Consider the following 25,087-nt stretch of genomic DNA (forward strand, 5'->3'; position numbering starts at 1 on the left):
CTTCGACATGGACATAGGCTGTTGGACACAACAAGATCCAGATATGAGAATACAAATGTATGTGTATGTTTCTTCTGATTTGTATGTTTCTTCTGATTTGTATATATGACTGATGTAAATACATATCTTTGTTAATATTTATTTAGAAAATAATCTAATTTCAGTAAAATCTCCCAAAAAACAAAAACAAAAACTTTTACCTATGGAGTATAACATGTCCAATTTATACATATACTATTTTTGGTAAACAATAGGTACATAAATGTCAGATGGGAGCTGAGTTGTGTCCCAGAGACACCAATTTTTTCTAAGTATCCTACATATCATAATATTGCTTACACTTGGAACCACCCTTTGACGATTATGTCTATTTTTTTCCATGTTATCAAGTATCTTTTATGAAGTAATTTGAAGTTCTTCAAACTGGGTGACATTAGTTTTGATGGATTAAAAACTTTGTCCATCTCTAATTTTTCATTCATTTATTAAGTGATGGAGAACCAAATGGATTTGCATGCTTCTGGATGTAAATTTTATTTTGGGAACCATATTGGATTACTTCGGCGTAAGCCGCGTAAGCCCAATGTTTTACTCCTAACCTTTGCCGAAAGTGTAAGTTTGTAGTATCAATGAGAATGTGGAGTTTTATGCGCACCTACATGCAAATTGATCAGATTATTATTTTGTTTGTGTGCTGTATAGATCATAGATTATAAAGTCTGCAGACGAGAGTTCATTGATCACATAAGAGCGGGACTACACACAGTTAAGCGTTATGCCTAATTGATGATTGCAAAGCTAACCAATTACCTGGTAGCTTTATCCACTAAAGAATATAGTGATCCGTTCGGCTAAAACGTCCGCAATTACATCCTTTTATTGACATCTTTTTTCTCCCGAATTTCATCCATGGTAGCAAAGCTATTCTCAACTTACGAAGGTTATGTTGGATGGTTTCTTGGACCATATATCATTATGTGCGTTGATCGACAGTTCAACATCTCATGCATCCGTTTGGTCACCATTTCTGTTTTCTTCATATGTGTTTTATCATGATTCATGACCTTTAAAATGTTGGGTAAAGGTTACAATTTCCTTTCTTTTCTTGCAGGTGATGGTGATGGAGTAACAGTCATTCAATCGCTTCTAGCAGAGTTGCCTGGACAATTTATGAGTTACATGAGGACTAGAGATATTGGATCACTTGGCTAATTTGTTTCAGATATTGCCCTATTTATGATTTGCCTCTTGTTACTTAATTTTGAGCCATGTTTTTCTTCAATTTCTAATGTCATTCAGATACAAGAGTCTTGTGATGCCCGGTGCAATTTTCAGTTTTATTTCAGGTTCAGTTTACATTGGCCTCTGAAATTGCACAGGAAACAGAGGAATGATGTATAAAAACTGAATCTGAAATCTCAATCGAGTTTCTGAGTTTTTTAAAGTATGTAGGAAGAGAGTTCCAGTTACAAAAGCTCAGGAAACCCAAAAGTCTAAGTTCAGTAACAAGTTTGTATATATAGATATAGATAGATACATGGATGTAGCGATTTGTTAGAAAATTCTTGCGGCTTATTGGCTTCTTCAGCTCTTATCAGTTGAGTGCAAACCTTAAATTGTAAGCACACCAGATGCTATATCATATATGACTGTTTTTTGCCCCGTGGGTTTCTTTGTTAATATTATCCGACAAAGTCTTTAAGTAATGGTTCAACAATTTTGGACCTTTTGCAGTATAACTAGTCCTAATTGTAGGTGTGAGCACGATGCGAGCCGATTAAAACTGATCTGAACCGGCTGAATTTCAGCGGTTTGGTTTGGTTTTTGAAAAACTTCAGTTTTGATTTTTGAAACATTTGAAACCCAAATAACCCAACCGACTGAGGGGGTGTTCGTATGCAAGTGGTTATGAAAGTGATATGTGAGAAAATTGTCATATAGGATTTAGGGGGTGTTTGGCAATTTGAAAGTGAATTTAAAATATGTAAGTTACTTTTTTTGCAAATAATTTTTACATCCATGTTAGCACGCAAGTGAAATACAGTGTTTGTTTGAAAAATTAAATTATTATCGAAAGTGCAACGTGAAGATGACGTGATCTCTAAATCTAAATCTATAGGCTTAGAGGATCAGCGATAACAACAAGAACAACTAGATTCTATCTAAGTCTATAGGCTCAAAGGAAATATGAGTAACACATGGAAATATGAAGGAATTGATGCTATTGATTTAAGTATGGATACTCTCTTACAATAAATTTCCTTTTTTTTCTTAGCTGCCAATTTTGTCGAACTTGGCAATACCTCTGGTTAACCTCCAACTTCTCAGTTGCTAATTTAAAGGCAAAAGTCTCAATGAATTATGTGTTATCTTTTTAAACCAAGTCAACAAAATAACTTTAACGATGCAAAGCATGGCAACAGCATGGTTAAATCAAGTCAGAACAAATTTTTACATTAATATAAAAAGTGATGATTGTGTGAGGACATGCTCTTTTCAGCGTTTTAAAAATCGCCTGATTTTATCAATTTATCGCTGATATCTTGGGTTAGGCCATAGCCGATACAGTTTTTGTAAAAATTTATTGAATATCATTTTTGGCCAAATTTTCCCCATATATCGGTGTAAATCTAATAAAGAGGCCAATTTCTCGTGGGCTAAAGTTGCCCGATTTTCTACAATTTATATTCTAACTGAACTGGTTCAAATTTGGAGACAAGAACTCTCTTTTTTCAATACCCGACATGTATCCACTTAAAAAAACAGTGCTATCCTATTCTATTCTGCATCCACTAAAAAAAACAATTGGTTAATAATCATAAACAGTGCTATCCTATTCTATTCTGTATCCAAATTCTAAACTCAAACCCAGTAAAAACCCAAACCCAAATCTTTTTTACTTCTGTCCATTTTCCAACGTCTCCCTTCTCAAATTTATGAAATTGTGAATAAGTGAGGACCCTGTGCTGTAACAATCTTCTCTGCTCACAAGCTACTCAAGCTTCTCTATGCAAGAAGACAATACAAAATTCCAAGGCAGAAAATCAAATAATACGGAAATTTCAGTGATTAATCCGACATGAATTAGGGGACTAGATAGCACTTTAATGATTTGGGACGCTAATTCAAATAATACGAAAATTTGAAGGGACAAATATCTTAAAAACTCTTAAACTGAAAAAAATGACCTCTCCATGAGTGAACTGCAGATATCGGGTGTTTCGGTATCAACCGAGGTCCTTCTTTCCCTTCTGATTCTCAATTTCCATGCCTCAATTATGCCACTTGATAGCCTGAGTCCACTGCTAAAAATAACCGCTCAATCATAACATAGTTTAAGAGCCATCAGAAGTTTCAAGTATGAAAAGGATACAGAAAATCCTGTCAAGGAGCTACTTGTATATATAAATTATAAAATGTCGCATCGCGATAGAACTCTCGTGAAACAAGAGATTGATACAAGCTTGCAACCCATGTTGATACTTGGAAGGAACCAAGTGTCAACAACATGCATTGCAATCAATACAACACCTCTTTCTTACTTGAAAATTCTCGACGATCCTTGACCTACTCATTAATACTTGTACCTCGGACTTTGAAGTCCGTATTACTCTGAGGAAATTCTTGTGAATGCTGCGAAGGATGAACATGACTGTTATATCCGGTTGAAGCCCTAAGCATGGATGGGTCACGATGAGGAAACAACAACTTAAGGCGGAAAGCGTCCACTCCATTCAAATAGTAGCGGAACAGCCTCTTTGCTCGTATAAACCCTAGTCGACCATAGAGGGCAAGAGCTCCCTTGTTTGTAACTTCTGCTTCCAATGCCACCTGCAAAAGGAAATAAACAGTGTTCACCATGTTAGCGTAAACATTCCTCTCAGAGTGAGCCACAAAGATTGTCATCATTCATGCTTTTTCCAATAAATGCCAGCGAGCTATGAGATGTTATTGAGGATTAACACTTCCAATGTCCTACATTAAGCTTTTACCGGTTTGAGAGTTTTGGCTATTGAGAATTATTTCTGATGTTGAGAATTTTTAGCCTTTGGCAAGGAATTCATAATTAGATAGGCCTCATATATGACCAGCATCACCTGATCAAATTTGGCAACTTAACAGATAATGTTTTGCACTGACAACACGTTCCATAGAATATTACACTGAAGATTTGATGTTTCAGTTTCATATAAGGAACCAATTAGCAAAATATTTACTTGCTTTAGCCTCAAATGACATCTGAGTAGCTCGAACTGAGTATCCGATAGATTTGGCCTATATCAGAAAGGACCATCAATATCAGAGCTAGACACTAAGGTTTAACTAGCACTGCAGTATGAATTTCTCAACAACAATCTGAGAGAAAAGTATATATACATAGTAAATAGTATAATAATGCGCATATTTACTTCTTCGCTCATTCCTTGTGATTATTTGTCAAATTGTAAGAAAAAGTACAAGGCGTTCTCTTGATTGTTTTGCATAGTCATATTTTTCTTCAGTTATTTGGTTCACTAATGGAGGTAACAAAGCCCAACTGAGCAAAAGAAATATATAGTCCACCAGCTTAAGATAGGTATCAAACCTGGAACATCTTCTTTATGCACATGAATAGATGTTGCAAGTGAAATCCAAAGTCAGACTTTGGCTAAAAGTTAAAAAAAAACAACATTAACAATCAGGTACCAGATACTCCTATAAATAGCATGAAGTTATCCTTTTACTTAAAAATTTATTAGCGATCAAAAAACATGTAATCAATCTGTATTAGCAACATACCTCCTCACAGCCGGATTCCCTCATTACCTGAATAGATCTAGTAACCAGCTCCGTTGCTGCAACACGACAGTATACATAAGCTATAGAACATGCAAGTATTGAAAAAGGTTCACAATAAATTAAACGGAAACGGGTCTGGCTGTGATACACAGAACTACAGAATATAGTTTAACACCGTCTAGAACATAAAATTTTCCTGCATAACCGACAAAAAAGCTAGCTAGTGTTTACAAGTGAAACTGATTCAAGTTTACCTTTAATATGAATAGGGATTGAATGCAAAAACTCATGCATAAACAAGATAAACAGTTAATCAGCTCCACTGTGAAAACTGGATCATTTGACTTGTACTTACAATATAATTTAGGGTAATTGTTTCTAGGTTTAAGTGACTTTTAGAGAAGCTCAGTCAATCAAGGTGAATTATAAAGAGTTGGAGGATGATGAATTCAAGATTTGAAGCCTAGCCCCATCCCCACCTAAATCCATCTGAAGAAGGAAAATTTTCTCTGCCCCAAACCTAAATATGCTAAAGCATCAGACATAGTTCCTGGTTTACTATTGCAAGCCCACCTCCAATATATTACATACTTGCGGATCTACCGCAGGATGAACTCTTAACTCTCACTTCTGGGCATGGGCATGTATAGCAGGAAAACTAATTGACTCCAGAGTGCTGAAAGTGAAGAGGTAAGTTTCTTAGTCTTTTTCCCCCACTTTCCTTCCCTGTATTCACTTGCCTTCCATTTTCCACTTGCAAGAATAGGTTGTCAACTTTTGCAAGATATCCTTTTCCAGGTAGTAATAAATTTAAGGTAGGCTCTTGTCTATCCTTGCATGTTCACCGTAGCATACAATTTTTGAAATCCTATCTTAAACTGTGATTAAGTGAAAATGATGCTAAGGGCTCGTTTCCAACTACTACATTACTGGGGAAGCATAATCCCTTGGTTGCAACAAGAGGATTCAATTCCATACGGATCCAAGGCAGAGGCGTAGCTACGTTGAACTTGCCCTGGGCAGCTGCCCAGGGCAAGAAAATGAATTTTTTTTTTATATATATAATTTTTTGGCCACGTATCACTATCACAGCCCCACCGCTTTTATTTCTCCCCAAGGACCCCGACTCGGCGACTCCCCCAATATTACGAACTTCGAAGCGACTGGAGAATAGAAAAGGGGCTGGCCAAAAAAAGCTAGGGCTTCGACGATTGCCCTGAGTAACGACTAACGAGTCCCCGACCAAATCGGCAAATCCCAAAGCTCTCCGACAGTCCGACTCCGAGACTCCGACGAGTCGACGACCGCCCCCCGGTCCCCGACAACAAAATCCTCACAGTATCGGAGTATCCGACGTCGTCCTCGCCCTCCCAGTCCCAGAGCAAGCCGCCAAACAAGGTTAGAGACAAACCATGTTTGTTCTTTGATTTATGTTTGTTATTTTAGACTTTTAGTTTGAGTTTGTGTTTGTATGTAGTATGTTACATAGCTGCACGCATATTGCTGAAATTTGTCTCTTTATTTATCTTTGCATTGGAACTGATTTCATATGATTTAACCTTAAATTGCTGCCTGAAATTTACCGACAACAATTAATATTCATAAATTTACACTAGGAAAAGTCTCAATATGTTTGGAAGATAGAAAATTGAACCAATTTTTGAAGTGTATTGCCCTTATTCAAATCTAATATCTTGTAAGGTGTTGTGTTTGATATTTTTTAAATTGTAAATGTTTGTATTATTGTATAATACATACTATACAAACATTTTGTGGATTTTATGCAAATTGCTGCGAGATGCCACTCTATGATCTCTATCCCATCTTGTATCTAACAAGTATTGAAAGTTAACAGTACCTGCAATTTTTTAATGTGCTTCTAAATGCATGCAATTTTTTAATATCCTAATCACAATCTATTAAATTTTGAAGCTAAAATGTCTGGAAAGGGAATGAAAACTTTATTTTCATTTTATTCCAAAAAAGACATTATTGGAGCCTCAAGCGAGGCACCGTCTACAGAGCCAACGGTTGATGATAAAGAGGAAGAGCAACATCCTCCTAAAATTCAAAAGGTCAAGGATACCGTATCTTATGATCCCGGACTACGTCAAGCAATATGGAAATATCCATATAAAGAACAAGATGAGGTTCGACGTCGTTACATAGCAATAGGGCCATGCCAACCAAACCTCCGAGAATATCCAAGAAATGAAGACGGGCGTAGCTTTCGATATGATTGGTTCAAGACCTATGCTTGGTTAGAATATTCTGAAACAACCGACCGTGCCTATTGTTTTCCTTGTTTTCTTTTTGAGAGCAATTCCTCCCAACAACATAAACAAGAAGCTTGGACTTCGAAAGGATTTAATAGTTGGAAGAGAGCTGGAGGAAAAGATAGTCATTTTCGAGTGCATGAAGGAGAAACGGGATCAATACATGCTTTGAAAAAGCCATCTCAAAACATTAAGAAACATTTGACCTTACAAAATGAAGCTGAAATAAAGAAAAATCGCTTGCGTGTTGTCACTACGATTAATGCTATTCGTTGGCTAGCATGTCAAGGATGTGCTCTTCGAGGGCATGACGAATCTCTTGATTCAGCAAATCGTGGAAACTTTATTGAATTGCTCAAATATAGTGCCACTCTTAATGTGCAAGTTGCAGAGGTTATCTTAGAAAATGCTCCCGGGAATGCTAGTTATACATCACCGATGGTTCAAAATCAGATTATGGAAATTATGGGCGACTTGGTGAGGAAAAAGATTTGTGAAGAAATTGGTGATTTTAAGTTTTGTATTTTAGTTGATGAATCTCGAGATGAATCCAATTGTGAGCAAATGGCTATCGTCTTAAGATTTGTTGATGCAGATGGTTTTATCAGAGAGAGGTTTTTTGATGTAATAGGAGTTGAAGACACTACCGCACAAACTCTCAAAAAGATGTGTTCGCTTATACTTGATCGTAATGGATTGCTTGTACAAAACATAAGAGGACAAGGTTATGATGGGGCTAGCAATATGCGAGGTGCATGGAGTGGGCTAAAAAGTTTATTTTTGCAAGAATGTCCATATGCATACTATGTTCATTGCTTTGCCCACCGCTTACAACTTCCTGCTTCTACTCGTTGGGGCTCACACTATTCTTCTGCTTGTAGTTTGCTTGGTTTGTATAAACCCGTGTGGAAAGTTCTTGGTATTATAAAGGCAGATGGGTTGAATAGAAAAATCCGTGCAGAAGCTAGTGGTGGGTTTACTACAATGGGTTCATTTGACTTTGTTTTTACCTTACACTTAATGGTTGAAATAATGGGAGTAACAGAAGTACTTTGTCAATCACTGCAAAGAAAAGATCAAGATATTTTAACTGGTATGGATTCTATATCTATCACAAAAACTCTTCTCTGTGAGTTGAAAGGTGATGACAAATGGCAAAATTTTCTACAGTCTGTAGTATCCTTTTGTATGAAACATGAAATTGATATACCCGATATGAGTTCTCGTTATGTGAAGGGCACAGGTCGTTCTTGTCAGCAGAGTGATGAAATTACAATGGAGCATCATTATCGCTTTGATATATTATATGAAGTTGTTAACACACAAGTGATGGAGTTAAGTGAAAGATTCTCCGATAGAGCAGTAGAACTTCTAAGTCTTAGCTCTGCTTTGGATCCAACAGATTCTTTCAAATCATTTAAAGTTGATGACCTTTGCATGCTTGCGAAGAAATATTATCCCCAAGATTTCAGTGAAATGGAGATTAATTATCAGCTGAGGCATCAATTGCAACATTATGAGCATGATATGCGGTGTGATCCTGATTTTCAAAATATTACTACACTCTCAGGATTATGTCAAAAGTTGGTAAGTAAAGGAAAATCCAGAAGGTATCCTCTTATTGATAGGTTGATTCGGCTCGTGTTGACTCTTCCTGTTTCGACTGCAAGCACGGAAAGAGCATTTTCAGCAATGAAACTCATAAAAACATCATTGCGCAACAAGATGGGTGATGAATTGCTTGCTAATAACATGATACTTTATATTGAAAAAGAAATTACTTCCAGCCTCGACACAGAAGAAATAGTAGAGGAGTTTGATTCACGAGATACTCGTAGAGCTCGACTTAGATAGATACTTTTGGTGTATCTCATATTTTGAACGTGTATGATACAACTTTGTCTTTTTTATCAATATCTAATCAAAGCACTCTAGTTTGTTTATTTTTTTTTGCTTTGAAGAATTTTTGCCCAGGGCAAACAAAATTCCTGGCTACGCCACTGATCCAAGGTGATTTTACAGAGACTATCAGGTAGGTAATGCAACTTTCAAGTGGAATCCTGATAGAAAACATAGTTAGATAAAGTACAATGTTGGAAGAGTTCCCTGATAGGAACTAGGAGCAAATGAATGAGAATGTGAGGGTGTTTGGGGAGGCTTATTTTTACAAGCTTTTAAGCCATGTTAGCCTTTGGTGGCTTTCGGCTTAAATAATAAAATTTATCAAAAGCTGCAATGGCAGAATAGTAATTTGTTTGTTCCTTAAAAACTAGTTTTTCAAAAGCTGCGATACACCCTCGGTATTGTTAGCCTTTGACAAGAAAGGCATACAATGGCTGTCAACTGAACATCGATTTTGCTATCCTCCAGTCACAACTTACTAACATAGCATTCACTATTGTGTATCAACTAAGCTTGCAAAAGTAGATAGTTGATAAAACAGAACTCGAAGAATTCTTACATTTTCTTATAACTTTCTAGTAGCTAATGCTGTTGATAACCAAATTACTTTTTAAGAATTGCTCCATTCATTTTAAATATTTCTGCCTCTTCTCAAATGCTTCATGTTGGGGATACTTGGAAATGGAATATTCATTTTAACAGACAGCTCACTGGACCCTTAGTATTCCAAAACCTTAGTATTTCAATATTTGGACTTTGGAGTTGATAGAATTACTTCATGGGGCGAATATAAATTCTAATTCAGATAATAGAAAATGAAGGTGGAATGCTAATGGGATGTTCTCTACAAAATCTTATTATCTTTTTTTTTTAATTGAAGGAGGCATGAGGAGCCCATTTTCTGATATTTGAATTGCTATTGCCCCTCTAAAAGTTGGAATGTTATGCTGCTTAGTTCTTATGGGAAAGTTGAATGCTAAAGATAGATTGTTGATTGAGTGGAATTGATATATATCCTCTCCGTGTAGATTGTTGATTGAGTGGAATTGATATATATCCTCTCCGTGTGCTGTGTAGAAAAGTGGATGAATCAAAAACACATCTCTTTATAAAATGTTATTTTGTTCAATCACCATGGAATTATGTGTGTTTTTAAGTTCAATATATCAAACTTTCCTCACGATATGCTCGAGTTGTGGATGCAGTGGAGACACTGTTTTGAAAGGTGATAAAAAGAAGAAGTTTGACTCTCATCTGCGTACCTTGATTTCGAGTGTGTGGGGGGAGAGAAACAGGAGACTTTTTGCACACACTGTGAGTCACTTTTTGGAATATATACATATGGACCAAAAAAAAAACTCATTTTGCATCTTTTTGGCTAGGCAATGCTACTTGTGGAAATATAGGTTATGGATGTGCAGACAATGTTCCTCTTGCGCTGCAGAAAGAAGCTCGCTTGTACACCAATGCTCCAGTTGTGCAAAATTTCAATCAGGTAGGAGTTGGTAGTGAAGTGGAGCAACCGATTGAGATTCAATGATTATTCATACAACTCAAGGAAATATATCTTTTACATTTTATATTCGTTGTTTAGATTGCAACCACAAAAACGTATGAGAAGTTCTCTACCTATTGGAGTATCACGGCAAATGACCAATTGTTACAGTATCACAGCTCATATGCAACATGTTTGGTTAGGCAGTTATATATATAGTGCATATGTATTAAGTGCAGATTATAGTGACATGGCTGCTGGTTTTGTTCACTACTTATTTTCGCTTCATTGGTATTCGTATCATCAGAACTATTATCATTAGTCTGCATGGCATGGATATTTCATATTTCTTTCTCCATAGTTAAATATTTTGTATTCTTTCTTAATTTTCAGGATTTCAAAACATTTTATGTTTATTGATCTTTATTTCAAGTAGATAACATAGCACACAATGCAACTAAAAATCTAGATGTTACTTCCACTCTTCTTTGCCCTACAACCTTTAATTCCTCTGTGTTTCTTACTCCATTTCTTCTTGTTTTTACATGTTTTGTGCGCGCGCGTGTGGTCTCTAAACAAGGCTATATATTACTTTCTAAAGGTGCGTCTTTCTCGTTTTCAGTCTGGTGGTTACATACAAGCTAAACATACATAAAAAGAAGTTGCCTTTCACGATTCTTTGTTCTAAAACATAAAAAAACCGTCCCCCAAAAAAAAAAAAACCTTCACTTGCTATCATGTTAGTTCTATCACCATCAATACTGTCTACGTGAAAGATTGTCGAGGCAAAAAAAAAAAAGAGCTCTTGTTCATCAAAAAGCCCGAACAATGCCTCCATGAACATTGCCTAAAGATCGAGCCCCAAGAAAATCATTCCTTTATATAATAGTCGAGATAGAAACAGCACAAAGACCTCCATCAATAATGCCTACTGTTAAATTTTCACGCAAAATTGCTTCTTTTCCGATTATATCTAGCCAGAAACGTCAAAAAAATATAAAAAAACTTCATTGAAGAATAAAAGCTCATCGATCACGCGGTTCAATGCTTACCAATTCCTTTGCCTCTGTAGGGTTTGATCACGACGAGCATGGCGATGTAGCCTCGAAAAGCCCCCCGGTGCTCCCCCATCTTGCAGACCACCGTCCCCACGCACTTCCCCTTATGAAACGCCTGATCAAAATCAAAATCCAAGGACCGCAATCAAAAAAAAAAAAACCCTAGCCCCCAACCCTAATTCTAGAGAGAGAAAGAGAACAGAATCACGAAACCGCAGATAGAGAAGGAGACGGAGAGGGTACGAGGAAAGTGAGCTGGGGCCAGAGGTAGACGAAGTAGCGGTAGGTGAAGATGGAGTAGGGCTCGCTCTCTCGTCACGGATAATTATCAGCGGGAGATTGATGCTCCGCTCGTAGCGACCGTATTTCGATCTCGACGTAGAACCGCCGACGGTTCTGCTCCTCCGCCGGCGGCGGCCTCCTGGGTCTCCATTTTTTTAATTTTTTTTATTTCTTCCCCGAGTATTTTTTCGGTTTGGATGGATTGTTGATAAGACCCCTCTGTTGGGCTTTATCTGGGCTGTGGCTGTAATGAGCTTTGGGCCCATTTATTCGTCAACCCTCAAAAGTCCCTTAAAAAATTGGGGAATTTGCACTTAAGCGTCCTATAGTTTCATCAATGTTGTGGACCTTTATTATAGATAATTTTTTTCAAAATTGTAGGTGTTATATTTTGTTGCCCTCTTGTTTACCCAATAGTGACTATAAATACCATCAGCTTGTAAATAGTCTTAATTAAAGAGCCTTATCTAAAAGTTACATTTTAATACATTATGTTATGAGTTTTTCTTGGATATGTAGATAAATTGGATTCTTCTTAACTTTAGAGCATTTTATCTGTAATATTTAAATACTTTTCGGTATCTATTTGCTCGGTTTTAGAATATAAGTCAGTTACATGTGAAATCTTCTCCTTAGCAATATCTATCATAGATGCCTCTTTTTCTATGCTCGACACAATTGATAAAGTTTTCTTTGTTGTTCTTCGCAAATCCAAACCCTTTCTCATATATGAATTAAGGATTCTTAGTTTTGCCACAATCATAACTAGTGTGAAAAATCTCCGAAAGTGTTTGTTGTTTTGCTCAAGTTCTTTCTCAACCTTCTTTGCTAGACGGACAATGTTGGCTAACATAAAAGAATCTTATGAAGACACCCGATATTGTTTATAGTTAGAAGGTAGAAAGCGGTCTCTCAATAATTTCTTCATCTTTGCCTAGGTTCGAACCGGATCCTTCCCTTGATGGTATTGATTTATCAATACTTTGCCCTATCATGCAGATGCTTTCCCTTTAAGTTTGTAAACCACTAATTTAACTTTTTAATCTTCTGGGATCATCTCATACTCGAAATATCTATCCACTTCATCAATCTAATCAAGAAAATCATCAGCATGTAGCTTTTAGTTGAAGAATGATATCCTTAATCCTCTAGCGTCATGGTTGCCCTTTCTTTGGTAGCCTCTACGATTATGATCTCATCTTTAGCGACAATAAACATGATCTCAAAATCGTCCCGGATTTAGACGCTCTACCGCTAATGCAAATCAGACTATGGAGGTCTTCACCAGAGTAAATCTAGCTTCAACTCATCAACTTAGTTAGGAACTCAATGAACTTAGTTAGGAACTCAGTGAACTTAGTTCGCGTTACACCGGCTTCATTGTCTGCCATCGAATAGGAGAAACATGACTCTAGTACTAATTAAAGCAGTGCGAAAGTGATAAACCTCAGAATTCACCAAGGGATTTTCTCTGAATCCACAAAGAATAGTCTTTGAATCCACGAAAAACTTTGAATCTACGAAGCGACCTTCAAATTCTAGAATTACATGACTCTTCGTAAATAGAACAATAAAATAGACTCATAATAAGATTAGAATTACAAATAAATAGAAAGTATTAAATCCTATCTTAAAAAGACTCCCTAGAGGAAACAAATCAGTACAACATGAATCAAAATTGAATTTATTTTATAATCTAAATAGACTCCAACTTTCTTAATAAAAAAATATATATAAATGTGTATTGCTGATGTGATTTTTGAAATCTAACAATTCAACTGGCTCCGTCTCGCCGAGATAAGGAATTTACATATACAATATGTTAGAATCCACGTTCCTAATCAGGAGATATAATCATTTCTTTGTTGACAAGTCAATAATTCATATATATCCACCTTTAGTTCCTGATTGTTCTGCTTCTCCGTTATCCATTATGCGTCCTACATCAGGTTGCTCTCCGGGCCGCATCATTCTGTATAAAAGAATCGTTCATATGATAAGGATAACAATTATTTTAGAACCGACTTCATATATGACAGGTGAGAATCACATCTACATTATGTCGGAATGCGTTCCTCCAGTTGGGATGAGATCTTTCATTAATCCGCTTTTTCTTGGCATTTCTGACCTCAGAAACTAGTTATAGTCCCATCAAAGAAAGATCTGGGTCTTGCATTCAATGGTTGCCAAAAGATGGCGGAAGCTTTGGATGCAAATGACCTAATATTTGCATGTTAACATTAGCCAGACATAAAAATTTGAACTTTCAAACTCTTTCAATCCGAGAAGGCCATGAACAAACCTGAAGAATTGGAGATGAAATCTGCATTGGGGTTCCAATTGTCGGGGATTCAAAACAATCAAATCGAACCCTTGCCCTTCAGGAACAGATTTAACGAGGTTCGGCAATCGTGCCTACGTTCTTGGGAGCCACACCATACAATTCTTTGATTAATATTGAAGAAGATTACAATACTCATAAATAGGATCTAATCTCCCCATTTCTACCTGCTGTTGTCAGGGCTCGTCGGCATCGGAACGATATCGATCGGCCTCCCCATTTCTACGTCTGCGTCAAGTGATATCAGAGCTTCGGCTTCAACATCCTCGACAATGGCAGCTGACGGCGAGAAGGAACTTTCTTACAGATACTTTCTGCGAGGATAGATTATATGGATGGAAGATTTGGCACGTTGAAGGTGTCTCTTCAGAACGTTCAACAAGCCAATGAAGGACTTACCCTTCACCTCAATAATGAGAATAATTTTGTCGACGGTCTTCACCTAAGCAAACCCAGAGTTAGGCTACCCCGACATCCCCCTCCATATCAACCACGTCCAAACCAAACCCCTCTATATCGGCCCCCTCCGTATCAACCTCCTCCATATCAATCCCTTCCACATCATAGACGACATCCCAACCAACCCCCTCCACATGATGAATCCAGTGACGAAGGAGCAGACTATCATCATAGACGACATCCCAACCAACCCCCTCCACATGATGAATCCAGTGACGAAGGAGCAGACTATGGTGCCCAATTTGAGGGAATCCAGTGACGAAGGAGCAGACTATGGTGCCCAATTTGAGGGACCATGGTACGACAACGTCTCGAGCGAAGAAGGAGGACGACCTTATGATAGAGGTCGAGGCAGAGGCTTCAACCCTTGTCGTAACTATCATCGACAGGGCGGACATCACCTTGACCAAGAGTACCGGATGAAGGTGGAAGTCCCCTCCTTTGGAGGAAATCTGGACATAGAAGCTTTCTTGGGTTGGCTCTATGAAGTGGAGAAGTTCTTTGAGATGGCTAATGAACCCGAAGCAAATCTAGTGAAGTTTGTGGCATATCGTCTCAAAGGAGGAGCCGCGGCATGGTGGGATCAGACTCAAAACACTAGGTGACGGTAAGGTAAGCAACCAGTTCGGGTTTGGCGACGCATGAAGCAATTACTCCAGGCTAGGTTCCTACCACCCACTACCAACAGATCCTTTACAACCAGTTCGAGCAATGCCATCAATGATACAGATCGGTAAGCACCTATACCGAAGAGTTCTTCCGTCTTACTTCTCGTTGTGATTTGTCTATGAGTGAGGAGCAACTCGCGGCCAAATATATTGGAGGTTTGAGGTATTCAATTCAAGAAAAGGTGACCATCCACAACGTCTACTCTGTGAACGAAGCCCATAACATGGCTCTCAAGGCAGAAAGATTGGCCTCTAAGGTGTTACCTTTCAGACAAGCCGAACAGGGAGGTTCGGTCGAGAAGGCGAGAGGTGAGTCGGCCGGGCAAAGGACGACTGATCGGCCTGTTCCTCCACGGTCGGCCGAGCGGTCGACAACTCAACCACAGCCCCCGACGACTCAAGCAAATACGTATGTCAAGCCGACTGTAGGGAATTATTTCTGATGTCTCCAATCAGGGCATAAGTCCAACGAGTGCCCGCAACGGCAAAAGGTTAATCTAGCGGATTATAAAAAAGCCGAGGATGGACACACGACATCCGAAGAAGATTATAAGGAAGAGGTTGCCGTGATTGAAGGCACCAATGTGTCGTGTGTTGTTCAACAACTTCTATGCGCTCAGAAGACACCAGATTCATCACAACGACACTAAATTTTCTTTTCTAGATGTTTAGTCAACAACAAGGTGTGCACCCTCATCATTGACAATTGAAGCTATGAGAATATTGTGTCAAAGGCTTTTGTGTATCACTTAAAACTACCGACCGAAATAAAGTCTGTGCCTTATACCATAGGATGGATCAAGAAGGGTCCCTCCGTGAAGGTGACCAAAGTATGCTGCGTACCACTATTACTAGGTAAGACTTATAGTAATTCTGTTGCTTGTGATGTTGTGGATATGGATGTGTGCCATGTATTGTTGGGACAGTCGTAGTAGTATGATGTTGACGCTAAGCATGGCGGCAAGAAGAACAAGTACTCTTTTGTGTGGATGAATAAAAAGATCATTTTACCACCAATTCCACCCTCCCCAAAGAGCCCAAAGGATCAAAAATCCAAACGTGTTTCTCTTTGCAATAAGGGAGGATTTCTGGTCGAATCAAAGGAGTTAAATCAGAGGTTTGCCTCGGTTGTGAAAGAAGAAGTGAAGACACTCATTGAGGTCCCAGGGAAGATGAAGTCACCGCTTAAGGAGTTCGAAGTGTTGATTCCTGAAGAGCTGCTAGAGGGTCAACCTCCCATGAGGGATATTCAGCACCATATTAATTTCATCCCGGGTTCAGTACTTCCTAATCTCCCAAATTATCGCATGAACCCGTAGGAAAAGAAGGTTTTACAGGATGCCGTTGAGGACCTTATTAAGAAAGGCCACATCCGAGAGAGCATAAGTTCATGTGCAATTCCAGCACTGTTGACACCAAAGAAGGATAGCAGTTGGCAGATGTGTGTGGATAGTAGGGTCATTAATAAGATTACAATTCGCTACAGGTTCTAATTCCCTCGGCTAGACGACATGTTAGATCAGTTGGGAGGCGCAAGCGTCTTTTCAAAAGTCGACTTGCGAGTGGATATCATCAGATCTGAATCCGACCCGGTGACGAGTGGAAGAATGCATTCAAGAGTAGTGAGGGCCTCTACGAATGTTAGGATGAGCAAGAACATATATTGCATCTCCAAGAGGTCTTCTGAGTGCTAAAGAAGAACGAGCTTTACATCAACATTAAGAAATGTGTATTCTTGACGACTCAGCTAGTGTTCTTAGGGTTTGTGGTAAGCTTGCAGGGAATCCAAGTTGACGAAGATAAGGTCAAAGCAATCAAGGATTGGTCTACTCCAAAAAGTGCTATTGAAGTAAGAGCTTTCGTGGATTAGCATCTTTTTATCGGCGTTTTATTCACAATTTCAGTTCTATAGTTGCTCCCATGATAGATTGTTTGAACAAGAAGAGGCGACTCAAGGTGTTCAATGAAGGAGACATGGTGATGGTTTACTTACGGAGGGAACGGATGCCGGTTGGAACATACAATAAGCTTAAGTCGAAAAGATAAGGATCGTTCAAGATTCTCAAGAAGATCAATGATAATGCATATGTAGTGGATCTTCCAGAAGGAATGGCTATGTCGGCGACATTTAACGTCGCTGATATTTCTGATTATCATCCTTCAATCAAGTTGTATTCGAGTGATGCGAACTTAGAGACGAGTTCTTCTGAAGAAGGAGGGACTGATACAGGAGATCAAGCATTGGACGAGATAAGAAGAAAAGCACCCGTGTCGACTCGGACATCAGATTAGGAAAGAGTTTCTTTTTGGTTATTTCCTTTTAGATTAGGAAAGAGTTCTTTTTGGTTATTTCCTTTTAAATTAGAAAAAAGTTGCTTTTTGGTTATTTTCTTTTAGATTCAAACTTTCTTTTTGATTAGAGTTAGGATAGGTTTAGTTGGCTATAAATAATAGTTTCTTTTATATATCAAGTAATTAAGTTTTCAATTATTCAATTAAGATAATTTTCTCTTTGTTTTTGTTCTCAACTTTGAGAAACTTAGAGCTTGTGGATTCAAGCTCGTGAAATACCTACTGTTGTCAGGGCTCGTCGGCATCGAAACGATATCTGATCGGCCTCCCCGTTTCTACGTCTGCATCATTCTTCATCTTCATTAGCTTATCCATCATCACCATCATCATCAGTGTTGTCCATCTCTGGCATGTCTTGCATGTGATCATGTGCATCTCCCCTTGCCGTAACATCCTCTAGCGGTGAAGGAACTATTGTGGGATTAGAATCTCCATCAACCTCACTATTGGACTTCTCGTTGATTGTTTAGCCTTCATGAAAGACCACATCTTTGTTTCTGATAACTCTCTTCTTTATAGGATCCCATAACCTATACCCGTATTCTTCATCTCCATAACTAACAAAGATGCATGGAATCCCCTTGTCATCACGCTTTAATCTCTGCTTCTTTAGAACATATGCAAAAGCTTTGCACTCAAACATCTTCAGATGAGAGTAAGATATATTTTTCTTTGTCCATACTCTCTCTGGAATATTGAATGATAAAGGACCTGATGGAGATCGATTGATCAAGTAGCCCGCTATGAGAACTACTTCTCCCTAGAATGCCCTGGGAAGTTTTGCCATCTTTGGCATGCTTCAGACTCTCTTGATGATGGTGCGATTCATCCTCTTTTGCTACACCGTTATGCTGAGGAGTACCTAGTTCTTTTCATGCCATATACCATATTTTGAGTAGTAGCCTTAGAACTCTTTGGGTGTGTACTCTCCTCCATTATCTATGCAAATACACTTTAAAGGCTTTCGGCCTCTCTCTCTCTCCACCATAATATGAAACTTCTGAAAACACTCGAATATCTAGCCTTTTATTTTTAGGTTATACACCCATAATTTCCTGGATGCATCATCGATAAAAATGGTAAAATATTTATTATCACCGAGAGACTTCACTTAGGACCATAAACATCAGAGTAAACCAAATCTAACACATTAGAGTTTTTGTGGGAAGATTTATTGAATGAAACTCGATGTTGCTTGCCTAATAAACGATTATCACATGGCTATAGAGCAACAATACCTTAGGGGTAAGGAAATTAGTCCCCTCCTTGCCAAAATCTATGAGCCCTTCTCGCTCATGTGACCCAGCGTTTTGTGCTAGAGATTTGGAGAAGAGTTATCCTCCATCATATTTAGGCTATCACCGTACACCTTTGCTTGAGTTCGGTATAATGTGCTGGATGTTTTCCCTTTGATAACCACCAAAGATCTTTTAGTGAGTTTCCATCTTCCATTGCCAAAGTAGTTTTCATAGCCAAACTAATCAAAAGCAAGCCCAAATATGAGATTGAGGCACAAATTAGGAATGTGCCAAAGGTCATCATGCGTTCAATATCTATTTGTAGATGAATATCACCAATCTTGATAATATTTGATTGACTGATATTTCTCATCTTCACGATGCCAAAGTCGTCGGCTTTGTAAAATGTGAAGAACTCCTTGTTGGGTGTTGCATGGTATGAAGTTGCTGTGTCGGCTACCCAGTCAGCATTATCGTCTCTAACATGCAATCATTCTTCTCCAGGAGTAAGAAGTGCCACTTCACCATCTATAGTGGCGGTTGTGTTGTTGTCGTCATTCTGGTTGTTGCCCCCTTTCTGCTCCTTTAACTGTCTGTAGTTTTTTTCTGATGTGACCTTCCTATGGCAATGGTAGCACTTTACCGCAGGTCCTCTAGATTTTGATATGTTTCTAGAATTTCTACAGAAAGTTGACGGCGCTTTGCTCTTGCTTCTTCCTCTATCTTCCATGACGAGGGCTTAAGCATGTTTTGAGCCTAATGTCTTTCTTCTAGTTTCTTCATTGAGCAGGTCTACAATAAGATGCCGAAACGATGCCCTTTCGGAGCAGAATTGTTTATGCCTACCACAAGGGTATCCCAACTGTCCGGCAATGACCCCAACAAGAGTAATGCTTGCACTTCATCATCAAAAGTGACTTTTATCGCCGACTAGCTGATTCATGATGCTTTGGGACTTGTTCAGATGCTCTGCAATGGGGCTACCATCTTGATACTTCAAATTTACAAGGAACGCCTTGTTCATAACTGTTTTTTGCTGAAACAAAGACTCAAGCTTTTTCCACAATGAGTAAGTACTAGTTTCATTCAAAATATGATGAAATACACTATCATCCACCCATTGTCTAATAATTCCAATAGTCTTTCTATTTTTTTTCTTCTAGTCTGCATTGGACTTACTTGCTGGTTTTGCCTCATTGCCTTCGATAGGATCATACAAATTCTTACAGAAAATGATATCCTCCATCTTGGGCTTCCAGGTCAGTCAATTAAAATTATTGAGCTTGATCATGGTACTGTCTACACTAGTGTTTTCCATTTTGCCTTATATAAAAGGGATAGCTCTGCTAGGCTCTGATACCAATTGTTGAGAAAAATAGGGGTAATTGATTAACTTTTTCCCTTTTCTCTGTAGATAAAATAGATTAATAAAGCAAATGATAATGAAATGACCAAAAGAAATATTCAACAGGACACTCCTATTTTTAACACAGAAAACTCTTCAATTGAAGGTAAAAACCACATGATCTAGTCCAAAAAAAATTCCACTATGAAAAGTAACGAGTGCACGAGTTTTTCTCTAGACACTTGGCTAGATGTACACCAACAACAAACATGATAGAAAAGATGACTTTTTCTACACCGGAGAAGGAATGGAAAAAGACCAACTCTCTCTTTTAACTCTCTTTTTTCTCTTTCTCTGGCTCATTCAAGTTCTCTGTGGCTTGAGTTGCTCTGCTTGTTTTGCTTCCAACCGAAGAATTGATAGCCGTTTATAGACTTTGGCTTCTAATATGAAACTAACATCCTTCATTGAATTAAGGTGGGCTACCCTATAAACATGGCTCCCCCTTTCTGTATATATTTTTTTTCATTCTTTTCACATGGGCTACACCGCCCATACATTTATTGTGGCAAAACACTCCAATTATTAAGCCATGTAACACTTAGGGTCCGTTTGGTTTGGAGACTGAGGAGCTCGAAAGCTGCCACAGATGGGACATCTGTGGCAGCTTTCAGGCTCTTTCTCACCCAAAACCGAAGAAACAAACAGCCCCTTATCGTTCTAACATGGGCATGGTCGCGAACATCTAATCTCCACTATGGTTCTAAAATTGACCGAGTTGAGGAGTCAAACTGGGGGACTCCTCTGTGACATCTGATAGTCCCAACCAAGCTTCTTCGTACTTAAAATTATTAGCATCATAATTGTACTCTGTTTAAAGTTAAAGCTTATTCTAACTACAATGCTAGACTTGTAATTAAACGCATGTTCTAACTATAGAATCACAAGAACCAGAAACATGAAATAGACAAATGCATGAAACAAAGAGGACAAATTCTTGTCTAACGAAAACATGATTAAATATCCCAGTATGCAAAGTTTCAGCACTAGTAACTCCCTGTTTTAGGAAATCCAAGCTCTTTTCTACTCCCAAACGGCCCACATGAATTATCAGTGGTTTTTCTGGTTCTCCATTACTAAACATACAGGAACAACAATTTTAGCCAAAATCTAAGCCATACAAATGTATGTGTTTTTTGTTTGTGTGGGTGTGAAGGTGTGTGTGTCCGTGTGTATGTCAGAAGTAGCGTACCTTAGCCTCATTCGCATTTCGCAGTTGCAAAATCGGGGGTGGAAGCTCTCAGAATCAACACCCTTGTTCCAAAGCCGAATCCTATTTGCTGAAGAAACAAAAGCAAACAATAAGCAAAATATACAAGGGAAACATGAAAGCCGCAAAAAACAGATAATGACCAATCTTACCGGTTATCACTTCAGCGGCTTGAAGATCCCTGCTGATAGCAGCTGAAGGCAACAGTGTAAGGTCAGCAGCTCCGTGCATGAATTCTTAAAAAGCCCACAAAGATGTCAGTAGCATATCCATATAAGTTGAAGAAAGATTAATAATACGAAGATTTCTTACTTATGACCATCCACATGGGTTTCACCAGCCAACTGAAGGTGTATCTGGGAATGTATCTGTTGCGACAGCAGTGAAATCAGTTTCGCAGCTATTTCTATGCCCGTAATAGAATCAGGTCAGGATAAAACTCGATCCAAGTTATGTCTATTGAACATAGTTTATAAGTGAGAGAGGGCATTTGGAGTTTTTTTCCTGCCTACCAGGTGAGAAAGACTATAATAAGAGGAACATAAACTTCACAGATAGAAAGCAAGGTAGAACCTGGGTTTAATTACAAGTCGAGCATTGTAGTTAGTATCATCAACTATCTATATCAATATGCACCGTGTGAAACGTGGGCAAGTATCATCACATCAAAACCTTGCTCCTTCAAAGATAAAACAAACATTGATAAGGCAAGCTACCAATAATCCCCACACGAGCAAGCTCCCCTCTCAAACCTGTGAAATCTAACTCTATCTCTCATAATAATCACCCTGCGCAAAACCTTTGAAACCACCTTCATCCATTCATGGCAGTCACCACAAGTCGCTAAATTCTTCGATACTCTAATCTCGGTCCCTGGCACGGTTTTTAACACGCCATAAGCCACCGCAATTTTCTCGCTATGCCAACTCAAGTTCTCCTCTTTCTCCTCCTCGTCGACATCCATCGGCACAACCTCAGTCATCGGAATGAACCCCTCTCTTTTCACTCTCCTCATAAGCTCACCAAGAGCTTGGTATATTGACTCGATTTCTACATGGGCTTGGGCCTTATTGCTTCCGGCCTTAAAATGGTGCAATTTTCCTCCCAACTCGACCCAGCTGACTCCCTCTTCTTTCCTAACCCGTTGCACTCTCATCAAAGCCCAAGGCCTTTCGGCCCAACTAAACTTCTTTGTGGACGAATAAATGTTTGATAACATAACATAATCTCCGCTTCCGAATTTCTCCATCCGTCCGATCGCCAGTTCAGCCATATCCGGCCGTCGATGCCTTCTACAACCACTAAGGAATGATCTCCAAACTATAGCATCTGGCTCAATTGGCATTGCCTCAACTGTTTTCAAGGCTTCATCCAATTGCCCAGCCCGGCCCAAACCATCAACAATCGCAGCATAATGCTCGACTGATGGTTCAACCGTGTAGACCGAATTCATCGAATCGAAATAAACCCTAGCCGGTCCAATCAGACCGGAATGGCTCAACGCTGTCAGTAGACCGACGAATGTTATTCCGTCGGGTGAAACACCAGATTCCTCCATTCTACGAAACAATTCGATCGCTTCGGGCCCACGCCCATGAACCGCTAGCCCGGTCATCATCGCGTTCCAAACCGATAACTGCGGAACCTCAATCGAACAGAAGACGTCACGAGCTGACTCGATCCGACCGCATTTCGAGTACATGTCAATAAGAGCTGAGGCCACGAACGGGTTTGACTCGACTTTAAACCCGCTCCGGCTCTCAACTATCAACCGATGAACCCGTTCGCCGAGACTCAACGCCCCCGTCCTCGCACAACATGACAAAGTCGTAGAAAAAGTGAACCCATCCGGTTCAACTCCCGAACCGACCATCCTGTCGAAAAAAACCAAACCATCTTTAAACCTCGAATTCCGAACCAAACCCGCTAAAATAGAGTTCCAACTAACCAAATCCTTGACAGGCATTTCATCAAACACTTTTCTACCCAGCCCAGCCTCCCCGTTCCTCATCAATGCAGCTATCAACAGGTTACCGGGTATCGGGTCAGGTTTGAACCGAAAGGACTCGATAAACAGCTGCCGGGTTTCAGGCATGAGATTGCATTGCATGTAGAAGTGGAAGAGGGGAGCAGGGTCGAGCTTGTAGCCGGTTTTCATGAACCGGGCGTGGGTTTGCAATGCGGGTTCGGGTCTCGCTAGGAGTTGCGATGACCGAAGGGTGAGGGAGAAGGTTCGGGCATCGGGTCGAAGGGGGAGGGGTCCGATAAGGGTTTTGAGGTGTAGGAGGGAGACGAGAGGGGAGCCCTTGATGAGGGGAGCTCGTATGATGGAGTTGAAGTAGAGTGTTAATCGTTGAGGCATTTCGTCGAACAGTTTGGGGGCGTACGGTGTACAGAAGGGGAAGTGAGAACATCAGAGATCGGTCTCTGTCTCGGTTTCAAAAGTGAAGCGGGCACACGAAAACTGGTAACACTATCGGAGGGGAAAATGATTGCAAGCTACACATGGATCTTCAAGAAAAAGCTGAACGCTAGGCGTAGGGGGAGCAGAGTGCAATTCTCAAATTTCTAATTGTCGATATATGCATACTAAACAGACGCGTTCTTCAAAATTAGAAATCTCATTCTGAGAGAAGGGGTGTTTGCAAAAATGTCTTCGTCTTTTCTCCATAAATTAAAAGATTATTTGCATGTATACCCCATATATCATGGGTATTTGCAAAAATGTCTCCAATATCTTAGAATTTTGTGAACTTACCCCTGAAATTATCAGCTTAAGGAGGAAAAACCTCTAGAATCAAGAAATCAGTAATTTGGAGATAAAAACTTGAAGATTTTGTTGATAATTTTTACGTTGCAATTCCAAATTAGTTTACCAAGTTGATGATTAACTGCTTTGAGGGGTTTTTTTTTAATTTGATGATGTTTGGTGGGAAAATTGAAAGAAAAAAAACTAGAGAATTGAAATTTGTATTATTCTCTCTAACAGACTTAGAAAAAGAATGAGTTACAATTCTCTCAATGCAATTCCTCTCTAACAAACTTAGATAAAGAATTACGATCTTCTCGATCGGTTTCTTGATTTACAAAAGAGAGAAGGGATCGACGGAGACCCCTTCCCTTTGTTTAACCTGGGTTCTTCTTGGCGTCGATGGAATACCTCCCTCGATGTTCGTGTCAAGTTTGCTTTTCGTTGACGATCCAAACGCTTCACCTTGTTGGAATAAGATATTTTCCTCTTGACTTGATGTTGAAGAGAACATGCGTGGCAAGTTTAGGAATAACTCTAAACGAATTTAGGAACTCAGAGCAAGTTTAAAACTCTCTAAGAGAGTTGATTTGAACCAAAAATCGTTTATAAGCCAAGGATGAGCTCCAAGGTCTCTGTTGCTGAAGGATGTTCCAAGATCTCCAAGAACACAAAATGTCGATTTCTCTTTTTGGTGATCTTTGATGCAAAAAAGACGATCAATCGGAGATCTCGAACTCAGTTGAGTTTTCTGCCATTTATAGGGGATTAATGGGTGTAACAACCCCCTTAATTCGCTCCTAAATGGGGGAGTGATCCCCTCAAATCGTGAAAAACGGTTTTGAAACCGTTCAGCTTGTGTTTGAACTAGTC

General features: G+C 39.1%; 3 protein-coding genes across 12 annotated transcripts in view; 1 reads left to right on the forward strand and 2 right to left on the reverse strand.

Moving 5' to 3' along the window:
• Nucleotides 1–1,662, forward strand: part of LOC109824142 (protein BONZAI 2-like) — a 17,303-nt gene extending 15,641 nt beyond the window's left edge. For all 4 annotated transcript variants that reach the window (XM_020390669.1, XM_020390670.1, XM_020390671.1 and 1 more), the window contains one exon: nt 1,112–1,662. In XM_020390669.1, the coding sequence (XP_020246258.1) occupies nt 1,112–1,212 (101 nt within the window). In that variant the 3' untranslated portion in view covers nt 1,213–1,662. The remainder of the gene's footprint in view (nt 1–1,111) is intronic.
• LOC109823631 (N-alpha-acetyltransferase MAK3) lies at nt 3,085–11,821 on the reverse strand. Its single transcript, XM_020389916.1, has 5 exons — nt 11,724–11,821; nt 11,505–11,625; nt 4,780–4,835; nt 4,586–4,648; nt 3,085–3,831 (listed from the first exon to the last, which is right to left on the reverse strand). The coding sequence occupies exons 2-5, from the start codon at nt 11,581–11,583 to the stop codon at nt 3,568–3,570; spliced, it is 462 nt and encodes a 153-aa protein (XP_020245505.1). The 5' UTR covers nt 11,584–11,625; nt 11,724–11,821; the 3' UTR covers nt 3,085–3,567.
• On the reverse strand, nt 13,440–24,097 carry LOC109823630 (sulfoquinovosyl transferase SQD2-like). 7 transcript variants are annotated; one of them, XR_002242424.1, is made up of 5 exons: nt 22,039–24,097; nt 21,778–21,833; nt 21,618–21,701; nt 21,448–21,535; nt 13,440–13,764 (listed from the first exon to the last, which is right to left on the reverse strand). XR_002242424.1 is itself a non-coding variant. In XM_020389914.1 (5 exons), exons 2-5 carry the CDS (start codon nt 21,791–21,793, stop codon nt 21,112–21,114), a joined length of 408 nt encoding a protein of 135 aa, XP_020245503.1. In that variant the 5' UTR covers nt 21,794–21,833; nt 22,039–22,182; the 3' UTR covers nt 21,108–21,111. The 7 variants fall into 7 exon arrangements, 3 of the variants coding, with proteins under 3 accessions (XP_020245504.1, XP_020245503.1, XP_020245502.1); XM_020389914.1 differs by lacking the exon at nt 13,440–13,764 and adding an exon at nt 21,108–21,331 and having other exon boundaries at nt 22,039–22,182; XR_002242425.1 differs by lacking the exon at nt 13,440–13,764 and having other exon boundaries at nt 21,111–21,535; nt 22,039–23,339; nt 23,414–23,499.

This window comes from Asparagus officinalis, chromosome 9 (genome assembly GCF_001876935.1).
Source record: "Asparagus officinalis chromosome 9, Aspof.V1, whole genome shotgun sequence".
Taxonomy (NCBI): domain Eukaryota; kingdom Viridiplantae; phylum Streptophyta; class Magnoliopsida; order Asparagales; family Asparagaceae; genus Asparagus; species Asparagus officinalis.